Source organism: Calliphora vicina, chromosome 5 (assembly GCF_958450345.1).
Source record: "Calliphora vicina chromosome 5, idCalVici1.1, whole genome shotgun sequence".
In the NCBI taxonomy this organism is placed as follows: domain Eukaryota; kingdom Metazoa; phylum Arthropoda; class Insecta; order Diptera; family Calliphoridae; genus Calliphora; species Calliphora vicina.
Genome location: NC_088784.1, coordinates 899,627 through 924,859, shown reverse-complemented (window position 1 = coordinate 924,859; position 25,233 = coordinate 899,627). Strand labels below are relative to the sequence as shown.

At 28.4% G+C, this 25,233-nt stretch overlaps 4 protein-coding genes across 6 annotated transcripts in view; 2 read left to right on the top strand and 2 right to left on the bottom strand.

Annotated features, from left to right (window-relative positions):
• Window positions 1-423: 423 nt before the first annotated feature.
• Window positions 424-1,690, bottom strand: Den1 (Deneddylase 1). The gene is made up of 2 exons (XM_065511245.1): window positions 1,621-1,690; window positions 424-1,561 (listed from the first exon to the last, which is right to left on the bottom strand). Exon 2 carries the CDS (start codon window positions 1,506-1,508, stop codon window positions 861-863), a length of 648 nt encoding a protein of 215 aa, XP_065367317.1. The 5' UTR covers window positions 1,509-1,561; window positions 1,621-1,690; the 3' UTR covers window positions 424-860.
• Window positions 1,691-4,421: 2,731 nt separating this feature from the next.
• LOC135960504 (uncharacterized) lies at window positions 4,422-5,988 on the top strand. Its single transcript, XM_065511808.1, has 4 exons — window positions 4,422-4,596; window positions 4,977-5,123; window positions 5,450-5,582; window positions 5,683-5,988. Exons 1-4 carry the CDS (start codon window positions 4,437-4,439, stop codon window positions 5,768-5,770), a joined length of 528 nt encoding a protein of 175 aa, XP_065367880.1. The 5' UTR covers window positions 4,422-4,436; the 3' UTR covers window positions 5,771-5,988.
• An 879-nt stretch (window positions 5,989-6,867) lies between these two features.
• Window positions 6,868-8,466, bottom strand: LOC135961827 (parkin coregulated gene protein homolog). Its single transcript, XM_065513446.1, is given in 5 exon segments — window positions 6,868-7,028; window positions 7,089-7,238; window positions 7,432-7,603; window positions 7,956-8,067; window positions 8,103-8,466. Coding segments are annotated over 5 exon segments (921 nt in total). The 5' UTR covers window positions 8,429-8,466.
• A 1,506-nt stretch (window positions 8,467-9,972) lies between these two features.
• The window catches only part of LOC135962181 (probable lysine-specific demethylase 4B), a 42,492-nt gene continuing 27,231 nt past the window's right edge, over window positions 9,973-25,233 (top strand). Inside the window, exon 1 of one of the 3 annotated variants that reach the window (XM_065513957.1) lies at window positions 9,973-10,493. The gene's annotated coding sequence lies outside the window, so the exon portion shown is untranslated. The remainder of the gene's footprint in view (window positions 10,494-25,233) is intronic. The other 2 variants (XM_065513959.1, XM_065513958.1) reach the window with 2 other exon arrangements.

The following is a 25,233-nucleotide window of genomic DNA, read 5'->3' as shown; positions in this document are numbered from 1 at the left end:
GAGGTAAATATATTAACCTTTTCGACAACTAGTGAAGGTTAGAACTATATCATTTGGAAATTTGTAGAACCTGAAGATTTGGAATATATGACGACGTAATGTCCGTTTATTATTTTATGAATTTTTCAAAAAGTTAATAAAGAAATATAAAAAAGTGTTCCCAAGTATAAGAGCAAATAAATTGTTAGCAAATTTTAGTTATCAGTATTATTTGTTTTTTTTTTCTCCCTAAAAGTAAAATTCGTTATATCATCCAAGTTATTTGAAATATTATTGAAAATACTCAAAAAACCCAAAAAATATTCTTTATAGTTAATACAATTAGAATGAGAAGATATCACCTCATTTTAAGAAATTCGCAATTATGTGTGTAACTTGATGAATTCAGAAAAAAGACAGACAACTGGCACAGTTGCCCCTTAATTATGTCATAATAATAGAGTTTTTATTTATTTAAATATTTTATTTAATTCAAAATGAAGGTATGTATGTTGAGTATGTATGTATAAATTAATCAATTTGTTATTAATTAGTATATGTATTTTTGTTTCTGCAAGTAGAATATGTAAATAGTGGTTTTTGTTGATCTCTAAATCTCTTATCCATTTACATATTAATGTTGTAAAATTACGATTGATTACGTTATTAGGAAATTTTAAAAAGGCTTATTAAATCTATAAATAAGGAAATTTATTCAAGAGTACTATCATTAAACACACAAATTAGTCGAGATCTTAAATTTAACAAAAAAAAAAAATAATAATTTCGTGAATTAAATTTGTAAAATAAAATATATACTGTTATTTATGATGGAAAGAAAATTGGAGACAAAAATAAAAAAATCAAACTTAAATATATAATTAAATTTTGCCGCCGAGAGACTGAATCAATTTTAAAAGATCTGACCTTTTAGCTGAGATTATATCCTGATGTAAATGCCCCACACCTTCGACGCATTCATAGCGATTAACATTATCGGCAATGTTGTCTGTCATACAGATCACATGAATGCCACAGTCGTAGCCATTGGTTTGTTGCAAACACCGTATTGGCTTAATTTGACAAATGCGACAGTTTAAGGCATCCTTAATACGCTGCACAAACTGATGGGAAGCATTCGAATTATTATTTCCCCAAGAATCGAAGTGGTAGAATGACTTCTCTGGCCTCGAGAATACCAACAGAGACCAATGCGTTCCACCGGCCTGTGTGGATTCATTGTCATTTAATACAAAGAATATGAATGGTTTTTTCGGTGCTTCCAATTGATTCAACAAAGTTTCCAACTCACCGTCATCGGCAAATTTCATACACTGAGTTACTTCCGGTGGCACAAATAATAAATCTGGATTATTTTTATACTTCACACGTTCAAGATATTCATAATAAAATGAAATTATTTGATCATTTAACCAATGAGGACCTTGCAAAAGTTGTATATCCGACATCCGTAAACAAGTTTCATTGAAGCTGAGAGCAATTGGATCGGCATGGGTATAGGAACTCATTTTAGTTGCCTTAATATTTATTGAAATCGTTTATTTGCAACAAATTTAATTAACTAAAAATAAATTAAAACGTTTTTTTCTTTCTGAAATTAAATTATTACAAGTTGTATACCTCCTCTTTTTAAATATTTTTTTATATCTGTGTTTACATCTAGTTATGTTTAAACCAAAGTAAATTAATAAAGTAGCGACAGTACTACAACAAATACAACATTTACAAAAACAACAAGCAATTTTGTTTTTGGTTTAAGGTCTGAGCTGTCAAAGTTGCCTGTTGTTGTTTTTGCTTTTGGGCTTGTTGTATTTTTCGCCACAACAACCACAAGTGAATTGACAGTTCAGACCAAAGTAAAAAAAATAGTCAGCTGTTCTAATGAGTCTACTTTATTAATATACTTTGGTTTAAACAAAAACTTGATAATACGCAAAACATGAAATTTTTTATTTTCTTCCAAGGCGTATTAAGAAGGTGAGTGCATAAAATCAGCTGTTTCTTAATTCGCTGTGGTTTAATGTACACTATATGTCAAACTTTGTTTATGTTTACATTTATTTGTTATTGTAAATAACATAGTAATCAAGGCGAATCTAATAAGGTGACCTCACTAGAACAGCTGATTACAGAACTAGCACGTGATTATGTCAAACTACATATATAAAAAATATTCGCCGGAACGCCATTATGTCAAACTCCATATATAAAAAATAAGTGAATTCGCCTGTATTTATTTCAATTCGCCACTGCTGTCACCTTGTTAAATACGCCTTGATAGTAATATTTTAATTCGCCTTGATTTTGACATTTACCCTACATTTTAACAAAAACAAAATGCGTTGTTTTTGCATTGTTGTATTCAAGGTGCATTTAATAAGGTGCCATCGGCAGCACAGCTGATTATAGAAATAGCACGCAGAAATGTCAAACTACATATATAAAAAATATCCGCCCGTATGTCAAACTCTATATATAAAAAATAAGTGAATTCGCCTGTATTTATTTAAATTCGCCACTGCTGTCACCTTGTTAAATACGCCTTGGGTAGTGTTATCAGAACAGCTGATCCAAGGCTTGAGCTGATCGTTTTTTGCTACTATGTTCATTTTTCGCCGTGGTGTAGAATAAATGTCAAACCAAGGTGCATTTAATAAGGTGCCATCGGCAGCACAGCTGATTATAGAAATAGCTCGCACAAATGTCAAACTACATATATAAAAAATATTCGCCCGTACGTCCGTATGTCAAACTCTATATATAAAAAATAAGTGAATTCGCCTGTATTTATTTCAATTCGCCACTGCTGTCACCTTGTTAAATACGCCTTGTGTCAAACTTTGATTACATTTTGTAAATGTCAAACTTTGTTTTCATTTTGTTAATGTCAAACCAAGGCGTATTTAACAAGGTAACAGCAGTGGCGAATTGAAATAAATACAGGCGAATTCACTTATTTTTTATATATAGAGTTTGACATACGGGCGTACTGGCGGATATTTTTTATATATGTAGTTTGACATTTGTGCGTGCTATTTCTATAATCAGCTGTGCTGCCGATGGCACCTTATTAAATGCACCTTGTGCTCGTCTTTAGGTGCGTTGAACCACCACAGGGAGTGAAAATTTTCCAAAAAAAAAGGGACGCCATTACTGTTATTTGCGCAAAAACCTTCAGAAAAATGATGATACCCGAAAATCAAATGACGTGACCTGGTCACAAACGAACTCTAATGTACATATGTATTTAGTCTAATTCATTTCATTTTACTATCACTTTCGACTTCAGTATTTAATATTGTATATGTATAGTATATTCCTTATTAGACAGGTGTGTGATTATAAAAAATAATCTAGAAAAAATACCTGAAATTTTTCAATAATTAAGGAATCTCTAAATTATATAGAAATACACATAGAACAGAAACTTCAAAAATCTCAAACAATAATATGTAATTATAATCTTTTTTATGAATACATTCTCTCCGTATAAGTTTTTTGAGAACATATGTATTTAAGTTTTTGTCAGCACAGTTCTTCTGTATGTCTTACTTATCAGAGTCTACGTGACTAAAGTAAAATATTAAAAGCTTGGAATATTAAATAATTTAATCAAGTACCTATTGCCAATGTTTTAAAACTAAAATATCTTTGTTGTTTTTATTCAAATTCGCATAATTTTCTATTAATATATTTCTGTTTCGTTTTACCCACTGATAATAAGGGTCCATATTTGTAATAAATTCTGCTCGAAAACAAAATTAATCTTGTAATCTCATATGATGTATATTTACATATGTATGTAGACACGTATGTATAATAGGCTCAACATTTAACATACATATGGACATTCGTACACATACTGATACTGTCTACTATACATACATATAATATTAATTATATAGTACATATACCGCCACTTAATGCAAGACCGTCACAAGTCAAAATAAAGTTTTAAAAGTGGGTACTAAAATAACTTTTCTCCAACTGAACAAATGAGATAATTCAATATATTTTTTGTTAATATCCAGTAATGTTCTGAGTTAGATAATATTTTCACATATGCAAGGTACCTATATTAATATACCTTGCACATATGCTTAATTTGGATTAAGTACATTTAAAGAATAAGAAAATGGCATTGAAAGTAATTTTTCTTGAAAATGCATTTTATGAATTGTGACGGTTTTGCATTAGGTGAGCGATATGTATTTTTCAACATTTTCTTAATCTCTCAAATTATAATTTTTAAAAACTCATCTTAAGCGGCAGTATAAAAGGCTTTATATACCAAACAAAGCTTTCACAATATTTTTTGTAGTCATACAATAACTATTTCAATAAAAAAAAACAAAAGACGAGCGGATTAAATAAATACATATTATTTATTTAAAAAAAAAATAAAAACAATAAAAACAATTTATAAAATACTTTGAATGGTGTCCTTGCAACGTGATACATTTAATACAGAGAAACAATTTTCACAACATTTGCAACATATATTGTTGCTGTTAAAAGACATTTTTAAACAAATTGATCAATATTTTTGCGCAATTGTCAAAGAAGTGATATTAGATATTTTCGGAGATTGTCAAGGTAATATTCCTGCAAAAAGTATCAGTAGTAGTATTATTTATTTATTCGAAAAATACAATGAAAAATTTTCCAGTTTTAAATTCTAACTACATAGTAGTGATATAAATATGTACTATGTGTATAAAATTTAGATTACCATTTGTCAATTTAAATTTTCTTATCAGTTTTAAAGGTCGCACATTCTGAACTTTGGTTTTATTTTATTTTATTTGAAGCGATTTTAACATTTCGAATTTTTGCAAAAAATTAGTGTGATCAATAAATGTTATTTTTGTTTGTTTGATTATTTATTGTCATATTATTTTAATTTTTAATGTACATATGTATATACATATAAATATGTATGTATGTATATAATTTTTCTTTGTTTTTACATTTAGATTGTAAAAAAATGGCAGCGTTACCTCAAGGAGCATTTGTAGCATGCAAATTACGTGAACAATATCGTGATAGAGATTTAATAATTTCACGATTGAAATCAAGTGGAGATAAAAATGAGCCGAAATTTTTCAGTGGCAACAAAAAATGTATGTGTTATTTTGCAAAACCTTTGTACTGTATGTCGTGCCCTAACCGCAAAAATATCTTAACCTATAATATATTCAATTTTGATTATTTCTTAGGTGTATAAAGTTCCGTTACAATTTTATACCATAAAAACTGATTTAGCTTAAATGCATAATATATATGTTTGCATTGAATTAAAATATGCAAACAATCACAAAAAAGCGTCTCCTTTAAAGTTTGTTGTTATGTACTTAAGATATTTTTGCGGTTAGGGCTTGATGTCCTTTATTTAATACTTAATATATTACTTCATTTATTACTGTACTGTACTGTTTTTACATTTTAGTAATGGAATATAGTCCTGTGAAGTACAATGAGAAATTAATGAACTCAATTTGGGGATTCTATAATCGTTATTCGCCCCATAATATAAAAAGCAATGAACTCGTTTCTGATCTTGCTTATAATCAGCAACAGCAGTAAGTCTATTAATTAAATGTTTAAATACATATGTACATACATAATACATATTTTAAATATATGAGTTTGCTGTAACCAAAATTGTCTATTTCGTTTTAGATCTGCTGTTGCTAATCAAGCCATTGCTCATAATATAGCAATGGCTGTCACTACCGGTAAGGAATGGACTTTTATGGAAAAAAAGTAAAACATTTATTGGTCTCATTAACAAAGAATATTTGTTCGTCTTAATGAATATGTATAAATAAATAAATTGTAATGAATGTAATATTATTTCCTATGTACATATGTACATATTTCGTATGTATGTATATCGGATTGTGTATATATGTATGTATTTGTATGCAGATATATGTATAAATGGTGCAAATAAATTTCATTTACTTTACTACTGAAACAACTAAATATTTTATTTATGTATGTACGTTAAAGCGACTCGCTTAGTATAGAGATGAAAAAAGTGATTTTGTAACTCCCCATTTGTAATAACACTTGGGTTGTTTTAGGATGTCTCCCGAAATATTCTTCCAAAACTACACATATAATATCGGGAATCATTAGAAATTCTCTTCCACCTGCACACATCGCTGTATATGTATGGTTTATTGGGAGTTTGCATGTTGTCGCACAGTTAAGTTAAGTTTTATACATGGTCAATATGGGTATCAAAATTATTGTTTTATTTAGCTGACGCAAATCAATTTTTTAACGCGTTGTTGTAATAAATTCTTTTAATTTTCAGCCCCATTTTCATCCATATATCATGTTGAAAATAAAAAAAACTTTTGAGCTGGATTAACTCCAAAGTTTACTCTTCAGTACCACGAAAAATGCACAAATTTTGCAAAATTCCAATTTGTTTATGCACTACGAGTATCCACTTATCAAAACAAATACTTTGGTACCCATATTGACCATGTTTGAAACATGATGTTTACCACATTTCAATTATTTCGAAATGGCAAACAAATTATACACTATTGTTTTATTAAGGGGACGAAATAGTAATAATTTTGATAAAAAATCCTTGAAAAGTCGTATAAATTACGAAATATCTCTATATTAAAGGAAACCAAATACATATAGTGTTGTATGCGGCTGGGAGATCCCTTTCAAATGATGAAAATATTTTGAAAAAAGTATAAATGCTTTTTTTGAACGGTTATCATCAAAATATCACCCAAAATATTTTGGGAGACGTAGGAATCAATCACTTTTTTCTGTGAGTTGGTCAAATGTAAGTATGGAATTTTAGTTTAATTAAAAAACAATTTAAAATAATCATTAGTTTAAATAGCAAGATTCGTACGTAGGAACCATGTACTTGATATTAATAAAAGCATCTTCGCCACCATGTATTTCTAAAATTTGAAGTGTTTCATCAATTAAATCCCCCAAATTCATGTTTTTCTTTTGAGTGTAATCAATTTCATCTCCACAGTTCACTATATATAATAACGTATTAAAAAATATCATGAATTAAAAATTTTTAATGTAAAACTTACAATTCTTGACTTTATAAGCATTAAACATTGGCAATAACTGTCGATAAAACGGTACTAATGCTGGTCCCACCAGATCCGATGACAACACCAACTGTTGTATAATTTTCAATGTTGTACACATCACTTCCAAATTTTTTGTACTTAAGGCATCTGCATGTAAATAAAGAAACATGTATATTAGTATTAAACGGGATGGATTCGAGGACAAAAATGTCCTGTAACATAAGGTTTTTCACATGTGATGAAAATGTATTATACAGCAATCATACTGTTATTGTTTGGCATCACCTATATATTGAGAACAAATTGTCCGATGTCCACATTTTTAAATAAGTTTACTTACTCTTTAATGGCAATATTAACTGTGGTATGACAGCATGTACTTTTTCGCCTCCTGCTAATAAAAGATCTGAAACACCTTGCCTGGCATATGTTTTGTATGGATGTTCAATTTCACAAAGACCATCAAAAAACAAAGGAAGATATAAACTATAATCCAATTTTTCTATATCCACCTGTAAGTACATATGCCGTTATGGACAAAATAATAAGAACACTTAAATTTTTTATGTTTTATAGAGTAGTCCTAAAAAACTTAAACTCGATTCGCTATTTATAATCCGGAAAATCGGACCATAAATGGCTGAGTTATAAACGGAAAATCACGACTACCTCGATTTTCTGACCTATATCTCGATTACTAAGTCATGTACATAGACGATATTGTTATCAAATGAAAGGCAATTCAAATACTTTTCCAAATAACGCCTTAGAAATTCGGATCTACCATAGGCCTATAAAACATTTTTTTACAACCGCTACAAAATACTTTTTAAGGAAATTTAATTGTTTTATGAAACTACTTACGGTCCAGCCAATTTTGTCACCACCACACAAGTATTCCATTTTGATTGGCAGATCTCCGCGATCGAAATACATGCGAAAGGAGTTGCTGTGATGAAAGTTTTTTGAACAATAACTTGAACCGACATTAGAAAGCGATAACTTAATAACTTAAATAAACAGTATTTAATTGTTGATTATTGTTTTTTAAATATTACAATCCATAACTTACTTTTCGTTTTTCCTCGCTCACTTGCAGTTTCGGAAGAATAATCTAAAGGCCCACTTGCTACTACTGTATTCTTTTGTTGTGATTGTATTGAAAATGGTGGAACATGTCGTGTTTTAATCCCTGATATTGGAGCTGAATACAATGACAACAATGATGATGGCGGATTGGCAGATTTCGAACGATAGCCTCTACCTTCCTCGAAAGCTGTCTTACAACAAGCAAAATAGTGATTATGTTTAAAATTTGAACGTGTTGTATACGCCATTTTAATTTAAGTCTCCGTTATATTATACAAAAATTGTTTTCAACTTATTTTTGTCAAATTAAATTATCTAATTGTATTAAATATATAGGATAAATCCCTTAGCTAAGTCCACTTTTTCTGGATACACTGTTCAATTTATAATAAAAAACAAGTCGCACTTATACCTATGTTCAGACACTTAATTGACTTCCGGTATATGTTTCCATTTCTGATTGACTCCAAAATTTGCATCAATTACGTTTAGATGATAAGAATAAAATTGGACTCATCGAATACATAAATTATTTTTATAATACATCTCAGCATAAATAGGTGACCTGAAGTAGTTACAATTTTGGTAAAAACCCAATATGTGCGTCCCGCCAAATCTACCCACACCGGCAAACAGTTATTAACAATAAAAAATTCTAAAATTCAAGGATGATTTCATCCCCTTAATAAATCAATAGTGTATAATTTTTTTGCCATTTCGAAATAATTGATTTTAAAATTTTTGTGTTAGTAGACATCTAGAACAAAAGTAATGTATATTCATATTATGAAATAAAAAATAATGGTGTATATGCTATTGCACTATTGCTTTATTGAGGGGACGATTAATCAAATATTTACATAATATTATACGTGGTTATACAATATTCTGTCTAATTTCAATAATCACATTTTGTTTTTCTATATAACTTTTAATATCCGGGCTTAAACATGTAAATGTTTTTATTAAAAGTATTAAATTCGCACCACAATAGTTTAAACTTTAAAGTCATGGATTTTTAACCTATAAGTAATTTAATTGAAGATCGGAGACAAGAAGTTTTTTCTATAAGTTGTGTTAAAAAAAAAAACTATTTTAGATTTTTTAATTAAAACCAAACAATTAGTTGCTATGGTATCAGTGTTACCGGTATGCCAAGCCAAGAGTGGCTACCGTTACCGCTAAACTGTCATTACCCCTTAAATACAATCAACTTGACTACCGTTACCGTATATTCGATAATAATTTTAAATAATGAAAATGCAAATTTTTGGTTTTTATAATCGAGTTGATTGAAATACCATCATCAATCAATATATACTACCAATACAACATACACTATCAAAATGGTATGATGGTTTGGTGTACACTTGCAGGATGACTCGTCAAGCATGCATTTTGTTTTTGATTGTGTGGTGTTAACATCAATAGCGGGAATTCTATTTAATTTTTATTTTGCGCTGAAAGTGTATTTAAAGTGTATGTCAATATCGGACACAACTGTAATTGCAATAATTATATATTTTTTAGTCTTAACGATATTTTTCCTTTTTTGCAGACCCCCTAAAGAATTGAGTAGTTGATTTTTCTTATTGAGTACTTGGAAAAATAGTGTTGAGTACTCGGTATACAAATACCCAATACTTTTACAACTTTATTGTACCACAAAGCTAATAAAAAATACGACCGTCTGAAAATTTGTCGTCAAAAATTGCAAAATTATAGAAAAACACTTGTTTAAATATTGCGTTAATCGGTATTTTATATATGATTAATAATTTGTTAGTGAATTTATTTAAAAGATAATGAATGTTAGTAAAGTGAAAGGATAAATGACTGTTTAGGTATCTGCATACATATATTTTTTTCCTCAGTCATTCACAGTGGGTTCATCACATATATACATAAACAGCTATTGTGAATAATTCATTTTCTCGTCACGTACACCAGTGTACACAATAGACAGAAATAATTTTGTAATCAAGCTGGATAAAGTTTTTGATTCACTTGTGTAAATTGTAAATTTTTAATTTTGTCTCGTTTTTGCATAGAAAGTCATGTAAAAAATAGTCGAAATGCAAAAAAATTGTATGCTGTGTTTAAATGCCACCTTTTTTCATTAAATGCAAGTTCTTTTATTGAACAAAAAATCAAATAATTTCTTGTATGTACTTACATGTTTAGTGGACTCATAACAAATGTGTTGATTAAAATAATAAAATGTGTCTTATATATAATCTATGTTGAAAAAAAGTTAAATAAAACTTACTAGTGAAAAGATATATGTACAATTAGAAAAAATATGAAATTTCGGTAAGTAAAATTTTAATAATACATAAACAAACCCCAAGCTCTATTATCAACGAAGTTTTCTGCAATTTTTCATATTCTGCCATTTTCATAAGTAACAAAGAATGAAAAATCGATTCTGCAATTTTGGAAATTAACACAGTTTTAAATTTGTCGTTCTTGTTAAATGCATTTTGTTTAAAATAATATGTATATATTTCATGTGCTTCTTCTTATCGTATAGTTTGCTGAAATTAATCTCATTAGACATTGTTGTTTCTTTACCGAATTTTTACATCTTATTCGATTTTTTCTTTCAGTCTGATATTTTCGCATAGATATCAATGTTGCCGTCTAGGTCGAATTCCATTTCTCTTCAACGTTGCCACTCATTAAAGTTTTGTACCAAATTTTTGTTTAAAAAATACCAATATCTGTGAAGACCTAAATCAGAGCAAACGTATATGCAGTTCGAAACATCCCAAAGTGATTAGTTTTGTTATAAACTAGTCTTTTTCGACCAAATTATATTTCTTTCTCAGGATTTCGCATAAAATTTTTCAGTAGAAAATAACCTGTTTATGTCAAAAAACCCATAACGTCATTCTGTTGTATTTAATCATTACTAGCTGACCGCCCGGCATCGCTCGGTAGATATTTACTAATGTTAGTTCTTCAAGTTTCTCAAAAAAATGTTTCTTATTAAGAAAAATGAAAGGTGGTAATATATTAAAAATTAAAATTTTCGAATTTTGTCTTTACAAACACCATCTCCTGAAAATTTCGAATCGAATAAAAAAAAATCAGCCAAATCGCTCCAGACGTTCTCACGTGATGCCATTCCATACATGGACCATTTAATTTTTATATATCGTTAGCTAAAATGCAAAAAGGCGTAACTAACAAAAAATTCAAAATCGAGTTTTTGATTGATTATTATATAAATGCCATTAAACTACATGTCTTGGCAAAATTTTAAACTTCTTCGATCAAAAATTTGTCAGTGTACTTAAAGTTAAATTCGAAAAAACTTCGTTAAACATGTTATAGTTTTCATTTTACAAAGGTTTTTGCTTCTCCTGTAAAATTATATTTTTGTTACTTACGCCTTTTTGCATTTTAGTTAACGATATGTATGTACAGTTACGAACAAGAAAATAGCAGTACCACTAAGAAATTTTTTTGAAACGGCGTACAATGTCTTTAAAAATTTTAAACTTAAAATTTTGTTTATCCATAATCGGTCAAGCCTGTACATTTTTTGTGAGATATTCTTTTTGTAAAAATAATGATAATTTCGGAAATAGACGCTCTTATATATGACAATATGTATTTTTTATTAACATTGAAATAGCAGTGCCGGATTATTGAATTATTTTTTTTTTTAAAGAAGTCAAATATTTTTTAAGATTAAAGTAAAATTTAGTTAAATATGCTGAATTTATTGTATTTTTAATGTTAAATATAGTTCTTTTTTATATAATTCCTGTTTTAGGGGGTTGCGCAATACATAACACCATTGCTTAGCGAAAATTAACTTTAAAGTTAAAAAAATAAGGAAAATCTTTTCCATATATTCAACTTTATATCAAACGCTATTGAATAGAAAGAAAAAAATAGGAACTGCAAACGGAAAACTGCACCTCAGAACGATTGAAATATCATCAGAATCATCAAATGCAATCCATTTAATCTGTCAAGCAAATAAAAACCTAATGAAATTTAGAAGTTGTTGATATGACAGTAAGCAGATGATTTCTAAATGCAAACTTCTCAGAACGAAGTCCAAGGAAAAAGCCACTATTAACAAAAATACATAGTGGTAGTTGTTTGGAGTACGCTGAATGCCGACTGGTTTACAAGCAAATATAGCAATATTTTGTGAACTGGAGGGTTTAAACTGGTTTTATTTGGAAGTTCAGGCTGTAGTTAATATATTCGACGTCCACTCTCTTTTGTATGTCAAACACAGTACACTGTGAAAAAAGTTAAAATATTTCAAAATTTCGTGCTACTGCTATTATTTTGTTCGCAACTGTATATAGATAGCCAAGGCAGATTTAAAAATTTATACCCAAGACGTATTCATTATATTCTAACCCCCATTTTCCCAATCTCTGGTTATTTTTTATCGTGACGATAAAGTGACAGTTCTCATACAAAAAAAATGTTAATCGGAGGTTTATCGTTACGAAAAACGATAACCAGATATTGAGAAAATGGGGGTAAGGTGTATTCTCAAGGTGAGCGCATAAAATCAGCTGATTTTATAAAAACCACATGTAATTTGTTTATGTTGGCTGGAACAAGGAGTATCTAATAAGGTGACGTCGAAAAGCCAGCTGACTATTTTTTGCTCGATTTGTTTTTTCACTTCTAGCTGTCAAAGTTTGTTTACATTTCTTTATTAATTTAAATTAACGTTTTTGTTTCTTTTAATAAAAAATATAAAATAGTAGACAAGTGAATAATTGATAATATAAAAGTGAATGGAGTACTTAATGAAAGTAAATTTCACGTATTTATTTTCACCCCTGTTTTTGATTTTTGCAGTCTGCTGTTGTTTAGCTGTTTGGTAAAGTTGTATTTGTTGTAAAATTGGCTATACCTGTAAATAAATTTGCCTTGGGCTGGAACAAGGTATATTAATTATAATTAATATACCTTGGGCTGGAACTGACAAAGTTGTTTTGTTGATATCCAATCAATAATCACCTGTACTATCGTCACCATCTTATAATGAATGCGCATTACTTGACTACAAATTACTTATTTTTCACCAATTTGCAGTTAATTAAAATATTGGTTATTAATAATCGGTTTATACTTTTGCATTAAAAGCCTCTTACTGTATATTTATTTATTATAATTTTTAATGAACTATTTTACAATATTATTACAAACCTTCAATATTTAAATGTTATTATGTTCTCTTTTTTGATAATTCTATTAAAATTTAGCACTCTTTACCTCAAAGATCTTGTTTGCTTTGATTGACAAGTGACATTAGACTTCATGACTTGCTTCTTTTGTTTCATTCTTTTTTAGATTTTCTTATTTTGCTTTTATTTACATCTTATGTGTGCTTTTTTGATTTTTTGCAATATGTTTGGTTGATATCTGAATGAGATTTAAACCAATTTGTAGTCATTTGCAAAATAGTTAATTTATAATTAGTGTTTTTTTATCAATCGACTATTTTATGTACTACAGGGTTGTTTTTGTAATTGTTTTGTAGGCGTAGTATAACTTTTTAACTGAATCACTAAAAAAGAGCGTTTTAGTTCAAAGCGGCACAACTCTAATTGGCTAACAGTCCCAACCAAGGTGAATTTAATAAGGTAACATCCCCAGCACAGCTAATTAAAGAAATAGCACGCGATAATGTCAAACTACACATATAAAAAATATTCGCCGGTACGCATTTATATCAAACTCTATATAAAAACAAGTAAGAGAGCTATATTTCGCTGTGCCGAATCTTATATACCCTTCGCCAAATTAAACTTCAAAATACAAATTTTAAAGTTGTTTTTTTTTAATTTTTTGGAAAAAAAAATTTCGAATCATTTTAATTTTTTTTTTAAATTTAAATTTGTTTTGGTGCTTTCAGTACAGAAGTAATTAAGATATTGACAATTTAGAAATAAGCACACTTCAAATAGAATAATTAACACAATTGAACCATCGAGTTTTGCTACGGAATATGTAATGAGAGAGTTTTGAAAATGACTATTGCTGCTAATTGCAATTTTAAGTCATGTAAAAATATAGAAAAGCACATGCATCCTATACAATCTCTATATTGATTACCATAAAGCCCCAAAAGGGCTGCCAGAATCAATGGTTATCTCGATTTTTTTTAATTTTTGCAATGAACGAGTTTTGCATCACATCTACTCATATATGTACATATTACAAATAATCCTGAATAAAGATACCTATCTAAAATTAAAAAAAATAAAATTATTTCAATACATATTCAATACTTCTAGTTAATGCGAAGCCAAAATAAGAAAAAAATTAAAAATTTGGCCATTGAAATATCCTATCGGAATATCGTCTGAAAGCTCTAAAATGTGTTAAATATGCTGCGATTGTAATAAAAGACGACAGAAGATAATTCTGAGTGTAAAATAAATCATCCAAGAACTTCCTACAGTTTTATGGTCTCCACCAATTTTCAATTTGAGTTTTGTTTGCCAAAAATCTTCTTTGGAATGCCGACGTGAAATACTTTTTTTTTTATGCTGGCTAAAATTAATTAATAATTAATCATAAATGTTTATTCAGAAATCTTTAAGTATTTATAATTTATTTAATTTCGTATTCTCTTCGAATCTATATAAATTAAAATCAAATGTCGTTCGTTGGTAATTGCATCAGTAGAGAACGGCCGGACCGATTTAGACAAATTTTTTTTTTTAAATGTTGGTCATAGCCCAACTTAGGTTTTTACGGAATGAAAAATTGACCACGCATACTTTTACGCCCACTTTTTTTGATTTATCTAATTGGCTCGCTCTGTGATCACTCATACTTCTGACCAAAATTTTTTATATAAAAACTCAAAATATCTAAATTCGCTAATAACTTGGCCATTAAGCGTTTAATCAAGAAAAGGACCTCGATCAGTGATCATATTTCTGAACAAAAATTTATTTTTTTATATAAAAACTCAAAATATCTAAATTCGCTAATATCTTGGCCAATAAGAGTTTAATCAAGAGAAGAAGTTCGATCTGTGATCACTCATATTTCTAGCCAAAATTTTTTATATAAAAACTCAAAATATCTAAATTCTCTAATAACTTGGCCAATAAGCGTTTAATCAAGAAAAGGAGCTTGATCTGTGATCACCAGGGAAACCGGAAATATGCTCCAAAAAAAGCGTTTTAGGCGCTTTAAATATGCAGTAAAAACTTTAAAATATGCTCTTAAAATTTAAAAAATATGCTCTTAAAAAAACAAACTTTTACATAATTTTTAACCACAAAAAATTTACTTAAATTTTCAAATAAAAATCGTTGTCTATTGGATCTGAAAACATTTTTATACATAGAAAATGTTCTTTCGACGTCAACTGATGTTACAGGAGCAAATTTAAAAGACAATATTTCTTTAACACTTAGAACGGTTAAGTTTGAATTAGAACTAAAATTTGATATTTAGATGGAGCTATTATTAAAATAGTGCTTATTTTATATTAAAACAAGTAAGAGAGCTATATTCGGCTATGCCGAATCTTATATACCCTTCACCTAATTATACTTCAAAATACAAAATTTAAATATTTTTAGGTGAACAAAAATTTTTTTCAGTTTTTTAAATTTTTTGGAAAATTTTTTTTTTTTTTTACTTGAACATTTTCAAGGTGTATTCAATAAGGTGAAGTTACTAGCACAGCTGATTTATTGTTTGTTTATTTATATTGAGTTTGAAAGTGTCAAATAGTTGTTTACTCTTTGTGGTTGACATTTATAATATTTAAATTGAAAAAATAAAAAACGAAAAATTATTCAAATAAATTTATGAAAATCAATTAAACAAGTTGTGTATTTTGGATTTGCGAGTATTTTACATATACAGCTTAATGCTTAGAACTCCTTTCGCGAATTAGGTTGTGTATTTTGGACTTGTGAGTATTTTAAACAGACAGACAAAGCTAAATGCTGATTTTCATTACAAACTCCTTACAAGAATTAGTTTGTATATTTTGGACTTGCTACAGTTTTACACAAACAGATGGACACTGTTAAATGGATAGTTTAAAAGTTATATTGTAATCACTAAGCTTTTTATTCACGTTCGACGCATTTATAAAAAATTACCAGTAATTTATTTATTTTTTTTTTAATTTTTCTGTTTTGACATTCTCAATCTCTTGACAAATAAAAAATATTGTCTTGTTGTGTTTGTTGCCGAGACGCTCTCACCTGATTAATACGCCTTGAACATTTTTTTTCAGTTTTTTCATTTTTTGGATAAAAAAATTTTTCGAATTGTTATTTTAAATTTAAAAAAAAAATTTCTGTTTTTTAAATTTTTTTTGGTGAAAAGCCATCTATTTTTCAATTTTGAATTTTAAACAAAGGAAGTAAAAACCTGTAACACAACAGCGAAAAATAAGTAAGACAAAATTTGTTTTTGATAAACTCAAAATATGCTATTAAACAGTAAAATATGCTCTAAAAACGCAAAATATGACATAAATATGCTCTTAAAACAAATATATGCAAAAATATGTATTTAAGTGTAAAATATGCAAAAATATGCACTAACAAATCGATGCCAAAATTCTTAAATAGTTCTGAAACGTGTAAATATCTTATCCATGTGCTCATTAGACTCACCAGAAAAAACATGCATTTGCATATTTTGGTTTCCCTGGTGATCACTCATATTTCTGAACAAAGATCGATTTTTTATATAAAAACTCAAAATATCTGAATTCGCTAATAACTTGGCCAATAAGCGTTGAATCTAGAAAAGGAGTTCGGTCTGTCTCATATTTCTGACCAAAATTCGATTTTTTATATAAAAACTCAAAATATCTAAATTCGCCAATAAGCGTTGAATCAAGAAAAGGAGTTCGATCTGTGATCACTCATATTTCTGAACAAAAATCGATTTTTTATATAAAAACTCAAAATATCTAAATTCGCTAATAACTTGGCCAATAAGCGTTTAATCAAGAAAAGGAACTCGATCTGTGATCACTCATATTTCTAGCCAAAAATCGATTTTTTATATAAAAACTCAAAATATCTAAATTCGCTAATAACTTGGCCAATAAGCGTTTAATCAAGAAAAGGAACTCGATCTGTGATCACTCATATTTCTAGCCAAAAATCGATTTTTTATATTAAAACTCAAAATATCTAAATTCGCTAATAACTTGGCCAATAAGCGTTTAATCAAGAAAAGGAGCTCGATCTGTGATCCCTCATATTTCTAGCCAAAAATCGATTTTTTATATAAAAACTCAAAATATCTAAATTCTCTAATAACTTGGCAAATAAGAGTTTAATCAAGAAAAGGAACTCGATCTGTGATCACTCATATTTCTAGCCAAAAATCGATTTTTTATATTAAAACTCAAAATATCTAAATTTTCTAATAACTTGGACAATAAGCGTTTAATCAAGAAAAGGAATTCGATCTGTGATCACTCATATTTCTGACCAAAAATCATTTTTTTTATATAAAAACTCAAAATATCTAAATTCTGTAATAACTTGGCCAATAAGCGTTTAATCAAGAAAAGAAGCACGATCTTTGATCACTCATATTTCTAGCCAAAAATCGATTTTTTATATAAAAACTCAAAATATCTAAATCCTCTAATAACAAGAAAAGGAGCTTGATCTGTGATCACTCATATTTCTGAACAAAGATCGATTTTTTATAAAAAACTCAAAATATCTAAATTCGCTAATAACATGGCCAATAAGCGTTTAATCAAGAAAAGGAGCTCGATCTGTGATCACTCATATTTCTAGCCAAAAATCGATTTTTTATATAAAAACTCAAAATATCTAAATTCGCTAATAACTTGGCCAATAAGCGTTTAATCAAGAAAAGGAACTCGATCTGTGATCACTCATATTTCTAGCCAAAAATCGATTTTTTATATAAAAACTCAAAATATCTAAATTCTCTAATAACTTGGCAAATAAGAGTTTAATCAAGAAAAGGAACTCGATCTGTGATCACTCATATTTCTAGCCAAAAATCGATTTTTTATATTAAAACTCAAAATATCTAAATTTTCTAATAACTTGGACAATAAGCGTTTAATCAAGAAAAGGAATTCGATCTGTGATCACTCATATTTCTGACCAAAAATCATTTTTTTTATATAAAAACTCAAAATATCTAAATTCTCTAATAACTTGGCCAATAAGCGTTTAATCAAGAAAAGAAGCACGATCTTTGATCACTCATATTTCTAGCCAAAAATCGATTTTTTATATAAAAACTCAAAATATCTAAATCCTCTAATAACAAGAAAAGGAGCTTGATCTGTGATCACTCATATTTCTGAACAAAGATCGATTTTTTATAAAAAACTCAAAATATCTAAATTCGCTAATAACATGGCCAATAAGCGTTTAATCAAGAAAAGGAGCTCGATCTGTGATCACTCATATTTCTAGCCAAAAATCGATTTTTTATATAAAAACTCAAAATATCTAAATTCGCTAATAACTTGGCAAATAAGCGTTTAATCAAGAAAAGCAAATCGATCTGTGATCACTCATATTTCTGAACAAAAAGCGATTTTTTATATAAAAACTCAAAATATCTAAATTCGCTAATAACTTGGCCAATAAGCGTTTAATCAAGAAAAGGAACTCGATCTGTGATCACTCATATTTAGCCAAAAATCGATTTTTTATATTAAAACTCAAAATATCTAAATCCTCTAATAACTTGGCCAATAAGCGTTTAATCAAGAAAAGGAGCTTGATCTGTGATCACTCATATTTCTGAACAAAGATCGATTTTTTATAAAAAAACTCAAAATATCTAAATTCGCTAATAACTTGGCCAATAGCGTTTAATCAAGGAAAGAAGCTCGATCTGTGATCACTATTTCTAGCCAAAAATCGATTTTTTATATAAAAACTCAAAATATCTAAATTTGCTAATAACTTGGCCAATAAGCGTTTAATCAAGAAAAGGAACTCGATCTGTGATCACTCATATTTCTAGCCAAAAATCGATTTTTTATATTAAAACTCAAAATATCTAAATCCTCTAATAACTTGGCCAATAAGCGTTTAATCAAGAAAAGGAGCTTGATCTGTGATCACTCATATTTCTGAACAAAGATCGATTTTTTATAAAAAAACTCAAAATATCTAAATTCGCTAATAACTTGCGTTTAATCAAGGAAAGGAAGCTCGATCTGTGATCACTATTTCTAGCCAAAAATCGATTTTTTATATAAAAACTCAAAATATCTAAATTTGCTAATAACTTGGCTAATAAGCGTTTAATCAAGAAAAGGAACTCGATCTGTGATCACTCATATTTCTAGCCAAAAATCGATTTTTTATATTAAAACTCAAAATATCTAAATTCGCTAATAACTTGGCCAATAAGCGTTTAATCAAGAAAAGGAGCTCGATCTGTGATCCCTCATATTTCTAGCCAAAAATCGATTTTTTATATAAAAACTCAAAATATCTAAATTCTCTAATAACTTAGCAAATAAGAGTTTAATCAAGAAAAGGAACTCGATCTGTGATCACTCATATTTCTGAACAAAAATCGATTTTTTATATAAAAACTCAAAATATCTAAATTTGCTAACTTGGCCAATAGCGTTTAATCAAGGAAAGGAAGCTCGATATAATAGGGAATTGAAACTGCCGTTAAAAATTTTATTTTTTTGTTCATACCTAAGAATAGGTTAACGGTATCCTACGAAGACAAAAACTCATATACAAGTAAATATGGACATATTTTAAGTAAAAATGAGCTTTTATTTTAATATTTATGAAAATATATTAATTTTGTTCCTACCTTTCTTGTTCTAGTTGCCTGAGACACGTTAATGGCCAGGCGAATTTTTAATAACTTTAACATTTTTTGACCAATTTCTGTTTTTTATGTTTCATTAGAACGACAATTGCGTACACATTTCTCTTCTTTTTAAATTAAATTGGAAAAGTAATTTTTTAATGGCAAAATTTTTACAAAAACTGAAAAAATGCATTTTTCCCCTTGTAAATGCATCTCAAAACTTCAGAGGGCTTGCGGCACGTCTTAACCCCAACCGATTTACCTAAAATTTTTTATGGATGATTTTTTTTTTTACTAATTTTCACCAAACTGGGGGGTGAGAATGGCCAAAATCCAACTTTCGTTTATTAAGGGCCACCCTAATACAGCTATGTCATTCCGTGTTACTAACACGTGTAAATATTGATCATAGACTCACAGAATTATATGTATTCTGGGTCTTTATAAAATTCTAAGACAAACTTGCTATGTCCCTCTGTAAGTTTGTTGAAGACACCATAGGGCCTAAAGGGAAGGAGTATGCAATTTTCCCCAAATAGTCCCTGTTGATCACTAATTTTTGGAATTAAAAATGGGCAGAAAATGACCGTCAGGCGTTAAAGAACAATAACATTTGGCACGGATAGTTATTGGTAATAACTGTTGAAGAAAATAGGTTGAATTAGATAAAAGTTTTCGATCAAAATATTGTAATACTTTGTTAGGAATTATTTTGTTTCCGATGACATTTAAATGTATGAAAGGTGAAATCTACCACTGACATTTTCTAGTAAGGTTTGGCCAACGTTTGAACCACATTAAGAAATGCTTTCCGGTTGTATTTGTCTGCCTTTATTGTTCAAAGGTTAGTGATCCTGACCTTCCATAATCTAAAAAATTCTTAATAAAGAAATTCTTTATATGTACATATGTTCATAATTTTCTCAATTATAATGGAAAATACAGTGACGGACAATACAATAGAATCACTACATATGAATTCGATTAAAGCGGTAAAACTACAAAATATCATTTAAAAATTTGTTCATTATATATTAATGCTCATAACGTAAACAATAAATAGAAAAAAATAAAATAAAAAAATAACACATTCTTATGTTAAAAACGATGTCAAATCTAAAAGACTAAATAAAATATGCGACTTTCAAATAGAATCAATCAGTCTTAAAATGATTAAAAATAAAAAAATCATCATAAGAATTCGTTGTTTTCTTAATATTTTGTTGCATATCAATTATTTCTAATAACAGCATCAAATCTTTTGGGGATTGAATTTAACAAACTTTCGCATGTAGATCGGGAAATTGCATACCATATTTCCTGAATTTTCTGACAAAGTTCTTCCTTGTTTTTAAATTTTTCAGGTAAAAACCATTTTTTGGCAAGACCTGACGTGTGCTTTGGGTCATTATCTTGCTGGAAAAGCCATTTTAAGGGCATATTCCATTCTGCATGTGGCTTTATAACATTCTCCAAAATATTTACATACAAGTGCTTATCCATATTTTCTTTAATCCAATAAATTGGACCAACGCAATACCAAGAAAAGCATAATAATATTTCCCCAACCATGTTTAAACGTTTTTGGTTTTTGCCATTTTTTGGACGTCTAACCCATGTCTTATCATCACTACCAATTAAATTAATGGTCGTTTCGTCCGTCCACTACACATTTTGCCATTTTTTTATATTTTCTGGCCCACACCAATCCTTATGATTGCTCCTGGTTTTAAATGAAATATTGGTAGTTATTCTATTGTAATGTCCGTCACTGTATATATACAGAGGCACACGGCTATAACGAATACTGACTATAGTGAATACTTTTTTGTGGTCTCACTTATGGTATTATGATCAAATTATGACATAGCATATGTAACAGAAACCCAAAAAATTCATGTATTGGACATTTAATTGGAATTCAAATTGAATTTCTTGAATCGAATTTTGTCAAACAAAAAATAATTAAAATTAACAAAAAAAAAAAAAATAACGGAGGAACTAATGCTCGCAATTATCAGGCAAAATTAAATTTCATAAGCAAATCCTCAGAAAATTATTTAATTTTTTTACACAACACACAGAATGTAATATTTCAATGAATATAAGTAGAAGAAGCGCATCCATATTATTCTAGTAGACCTTGAAAATGTTCCAAGAAAACCAGAAATTAAGATTCTTACAAGAATGTAACTACACTCCGATTTGAATTTAAATACCTATTATTAAATATGGATTATTTTTGCAAAATAAAAATAAATTGCATTATAATTAAAGTACACACAGCCTCAAAAGTGAGTAAACACCAGCGAATTTATTTTGATTTTTTTAAGATCATGAAAATCATATATAAATCTTTTTTTTTCACAACCAATCTCCAACAAACCAAGACTTTAAAATTTTAATCGAAGGATAAATTCTAGAATTTTCATTATCTTAAAAAAAATCAAATAATTGTTGGTGTATAATCACTTTTGAGGCTCAAAGCTGGAATTAAAGTATCTTTTTCGACTTAAATTTCATTGTAATTCAAGGCAAAAATTCAATTGTATTAACACAGTAATGTTTGACTTGAATTCAAGTTTTCTTTTTGCTTCATACATTAAGGAAGAACCAAATAAATTCAATTCAAAAGTTTTCAAACGAATTGTTCATTCATAATTACATTCGGAGTCATCGTGTTCGACTGTATATACGTAAATATGTATCTACATACATATACATATATGTATGAGTATATTTTATGTTGACGCCATCTGGTATTATTTTTTTTACCTGTGACGTTTGTTTTTTATTTATACAAATAAGAAATTAGGAATTTATACTACATATTTATTTATTGCCCACGAAAATTATTAAGTTCAATGTACTTTAATAGTTTTAAGAGACAGATGTTTTTTTTGGATATCCTTTTATAAGGATAATCATACATACACATATATGTATGGTTTTTGATTAGAGTTTCGTTTATTTATTTTGATATTCATATTACTATAATGGATGTAACCTTATATCTTGTCAACACTTATTAAGTTTATTTTATCGACAATTTTCCCATACAATGCTTTACCATCGGTACGGAAATCTTATAAATATCGTAAATTCCCTGTTAAGTCACGTAAAATTACTTGCAACATTTCCTGTCATTTAAGTTTCTCACATACATACTTACATAGATACATACTAGGGTATTCAATCGATTAACCGTTAATCGGTTAACCGAAATTGCCGATTTTCAAATAACAAATAAACCGATTAATTTGTGTCGATTAACCGATTAACCGAAATTCCTTTTTTTGCACTTTAAAAATATTTTGTATTACTCAGTTCATAAAACACGGATTTTGAGTTATGACGTTGTTGCAGCAAATAGGCGATATGTTTACAAAAATTATCTCAAATACCTTATTTGCTGTTTTTTATGTTTTTGTACACAAAATTCGTTGTTGTATTCAATTCAATTTAAAATGAAAATATAAATTATTCGGTTAATTGAATAATTTTAAATTAACCGAATAAATCTAAACCTCGATTAATTATTTGCTCGATTAAACGATTAAACCAGAAACCCGATTTATTGAATACCCTAATACATACACAAATATTTACATAATATTAATATGTACCTGTGTTAAATGTTATTTTAAACTTATGCGAATTACGTATAAAATCGAGTACATATGTATAAAAAATTTAGAAAAACGGTGCAATGTTGAACACTCTGGGAATATATACAAATAAGAACAAATTGCTATTAAATATATTAGTAAACTATTAATTAAATAATATATTTAATAACGAATACAATTCAATGGTCCCCAAACACAGATCAAATTAAAACAATATTGCAATATATCGAACTCGTCGATCAAAGATAGAAGGTTTTTGAATAAAGGCCACCGATATATTAGAACTTTAATGATTTTTTTCAAAAATGTTTACATTAATTATTTTCAATAATTCTTCGTCAAAATTAAAAAAAAAATAATTTTTGGATCGATTATAGATTGCAACCGAACTTCAGTTGCGTTGTCGTTGCACTCTTGGAACGCAACTGAAGTTCGGTTGCCATCGACTGATTTCTCCGATAAGAACATGGTACTACTATATTCGTGCAAAAAAATTCCATGGAGACTCGATTAGTTTAGGTCTTTAATAACAATTATAAAATATTTTTATTTTTTTTGGTCTTTGATAACAATCATTAAAGATTTTTATTTTTTTTTGGTCTTCTGTAACATTATGAAAGGTTTTTATTTTCGTTAGGTATTCCATAATCATTATAAGTAACCAACCAACAAGTTTTTTGGTCGCATGGATTTGGTTTTCTTGTATTTTGAAATATACGGAGAAAGTTAAATCGGTTCAGAATTTCATAAGAATCACGAATATTTATGATTATAAACAGTTTTCTTTTAAAATGTGCAATATGTGGGAGCTATGACTAATTATGGACCAATCGGCATAAAATTAGGTGACATGTTTTCTGTGTAAATTTTATTTGAATACCAAAATTTTTAAGAAATCTATACGCGTTAAAATGGTTTTCGGAAGTGGGCCTTGTATGGGAGCTATGACTAATTATGGACCTATTGTTATAAAATTTGGTGACATGACTTTTGTATATATATAACGTATTTGTGTTAAATTTTATTTGAATTCCAATTTTTTTTTTACGAGATTTATGCTAGTTAAAGTGATTTTCAGAAGTAGGCCATATATGGGAGCTACAACTAATTATGAACCAATCGTCACAAAATTTAGTAGTGAGAGTTCGACTTATATATCATGTTATTAAAAGCGGATGTTCGCTGAGGTGGGTCAACGTATTTCCACATATCCATATATGTTGTACCTATTTTTCCAAACATTTTTGAGAAATTAGAAATATTAAATATTATAAATTTCATACCCTTAGGTCCTTTTGTTTTGGCTCTATCGCACTTAAAATTCAGCTGATGAAAAAAAATTCAAGTATTTGTCTTAAATAGTATTTTTCAGCAATCTTTATTTTTATTTTGTATTTTTTCCCCATTTTTTCGCCTTATTTGTATTCATAAAAACATGTCCGATACATATGAAAATAAAAAATTCTTGAATCATAAATCAAAAAAATCATTTGTACTTTTTGAAAATCTAATTTTTGTTTAGACCATGATACAACAATGTAAGGTACACTCAGTAGAAAATAAATTCTCAATTATACAATTCTTGTAACATCAAACAAAAA

Coding starts and splice junctions, on each gene's coding strand:
- Den1 (XM_065511245.1), bottom strand. CDS start 1,508: ATGAGTTCCTATACCCATGCCGATCCAATTGCTCTCAGCTTCAATGAA.
- LOC135960504 (XM_065511808.1), top strand. CDS start 4,437: ATGGTGTCCTTGCAACGTGATACATTTAATACAGAGAAACAATTTTCA. Junction 4,597..4,976: donor TATTTTCGGAGATTGTCAAG/GTAATATTCCTG, acceptor TTTTACATTTAG/ATTGTAAAAAAATGGCAGCG. Junction 5,583..5,682: donor GCTTATAATCAGCAACAGCA/GTAAGTCTATTA, acceptor ATTTCGTTTTAG/ATCTGCTGTTGCTAATCAAG.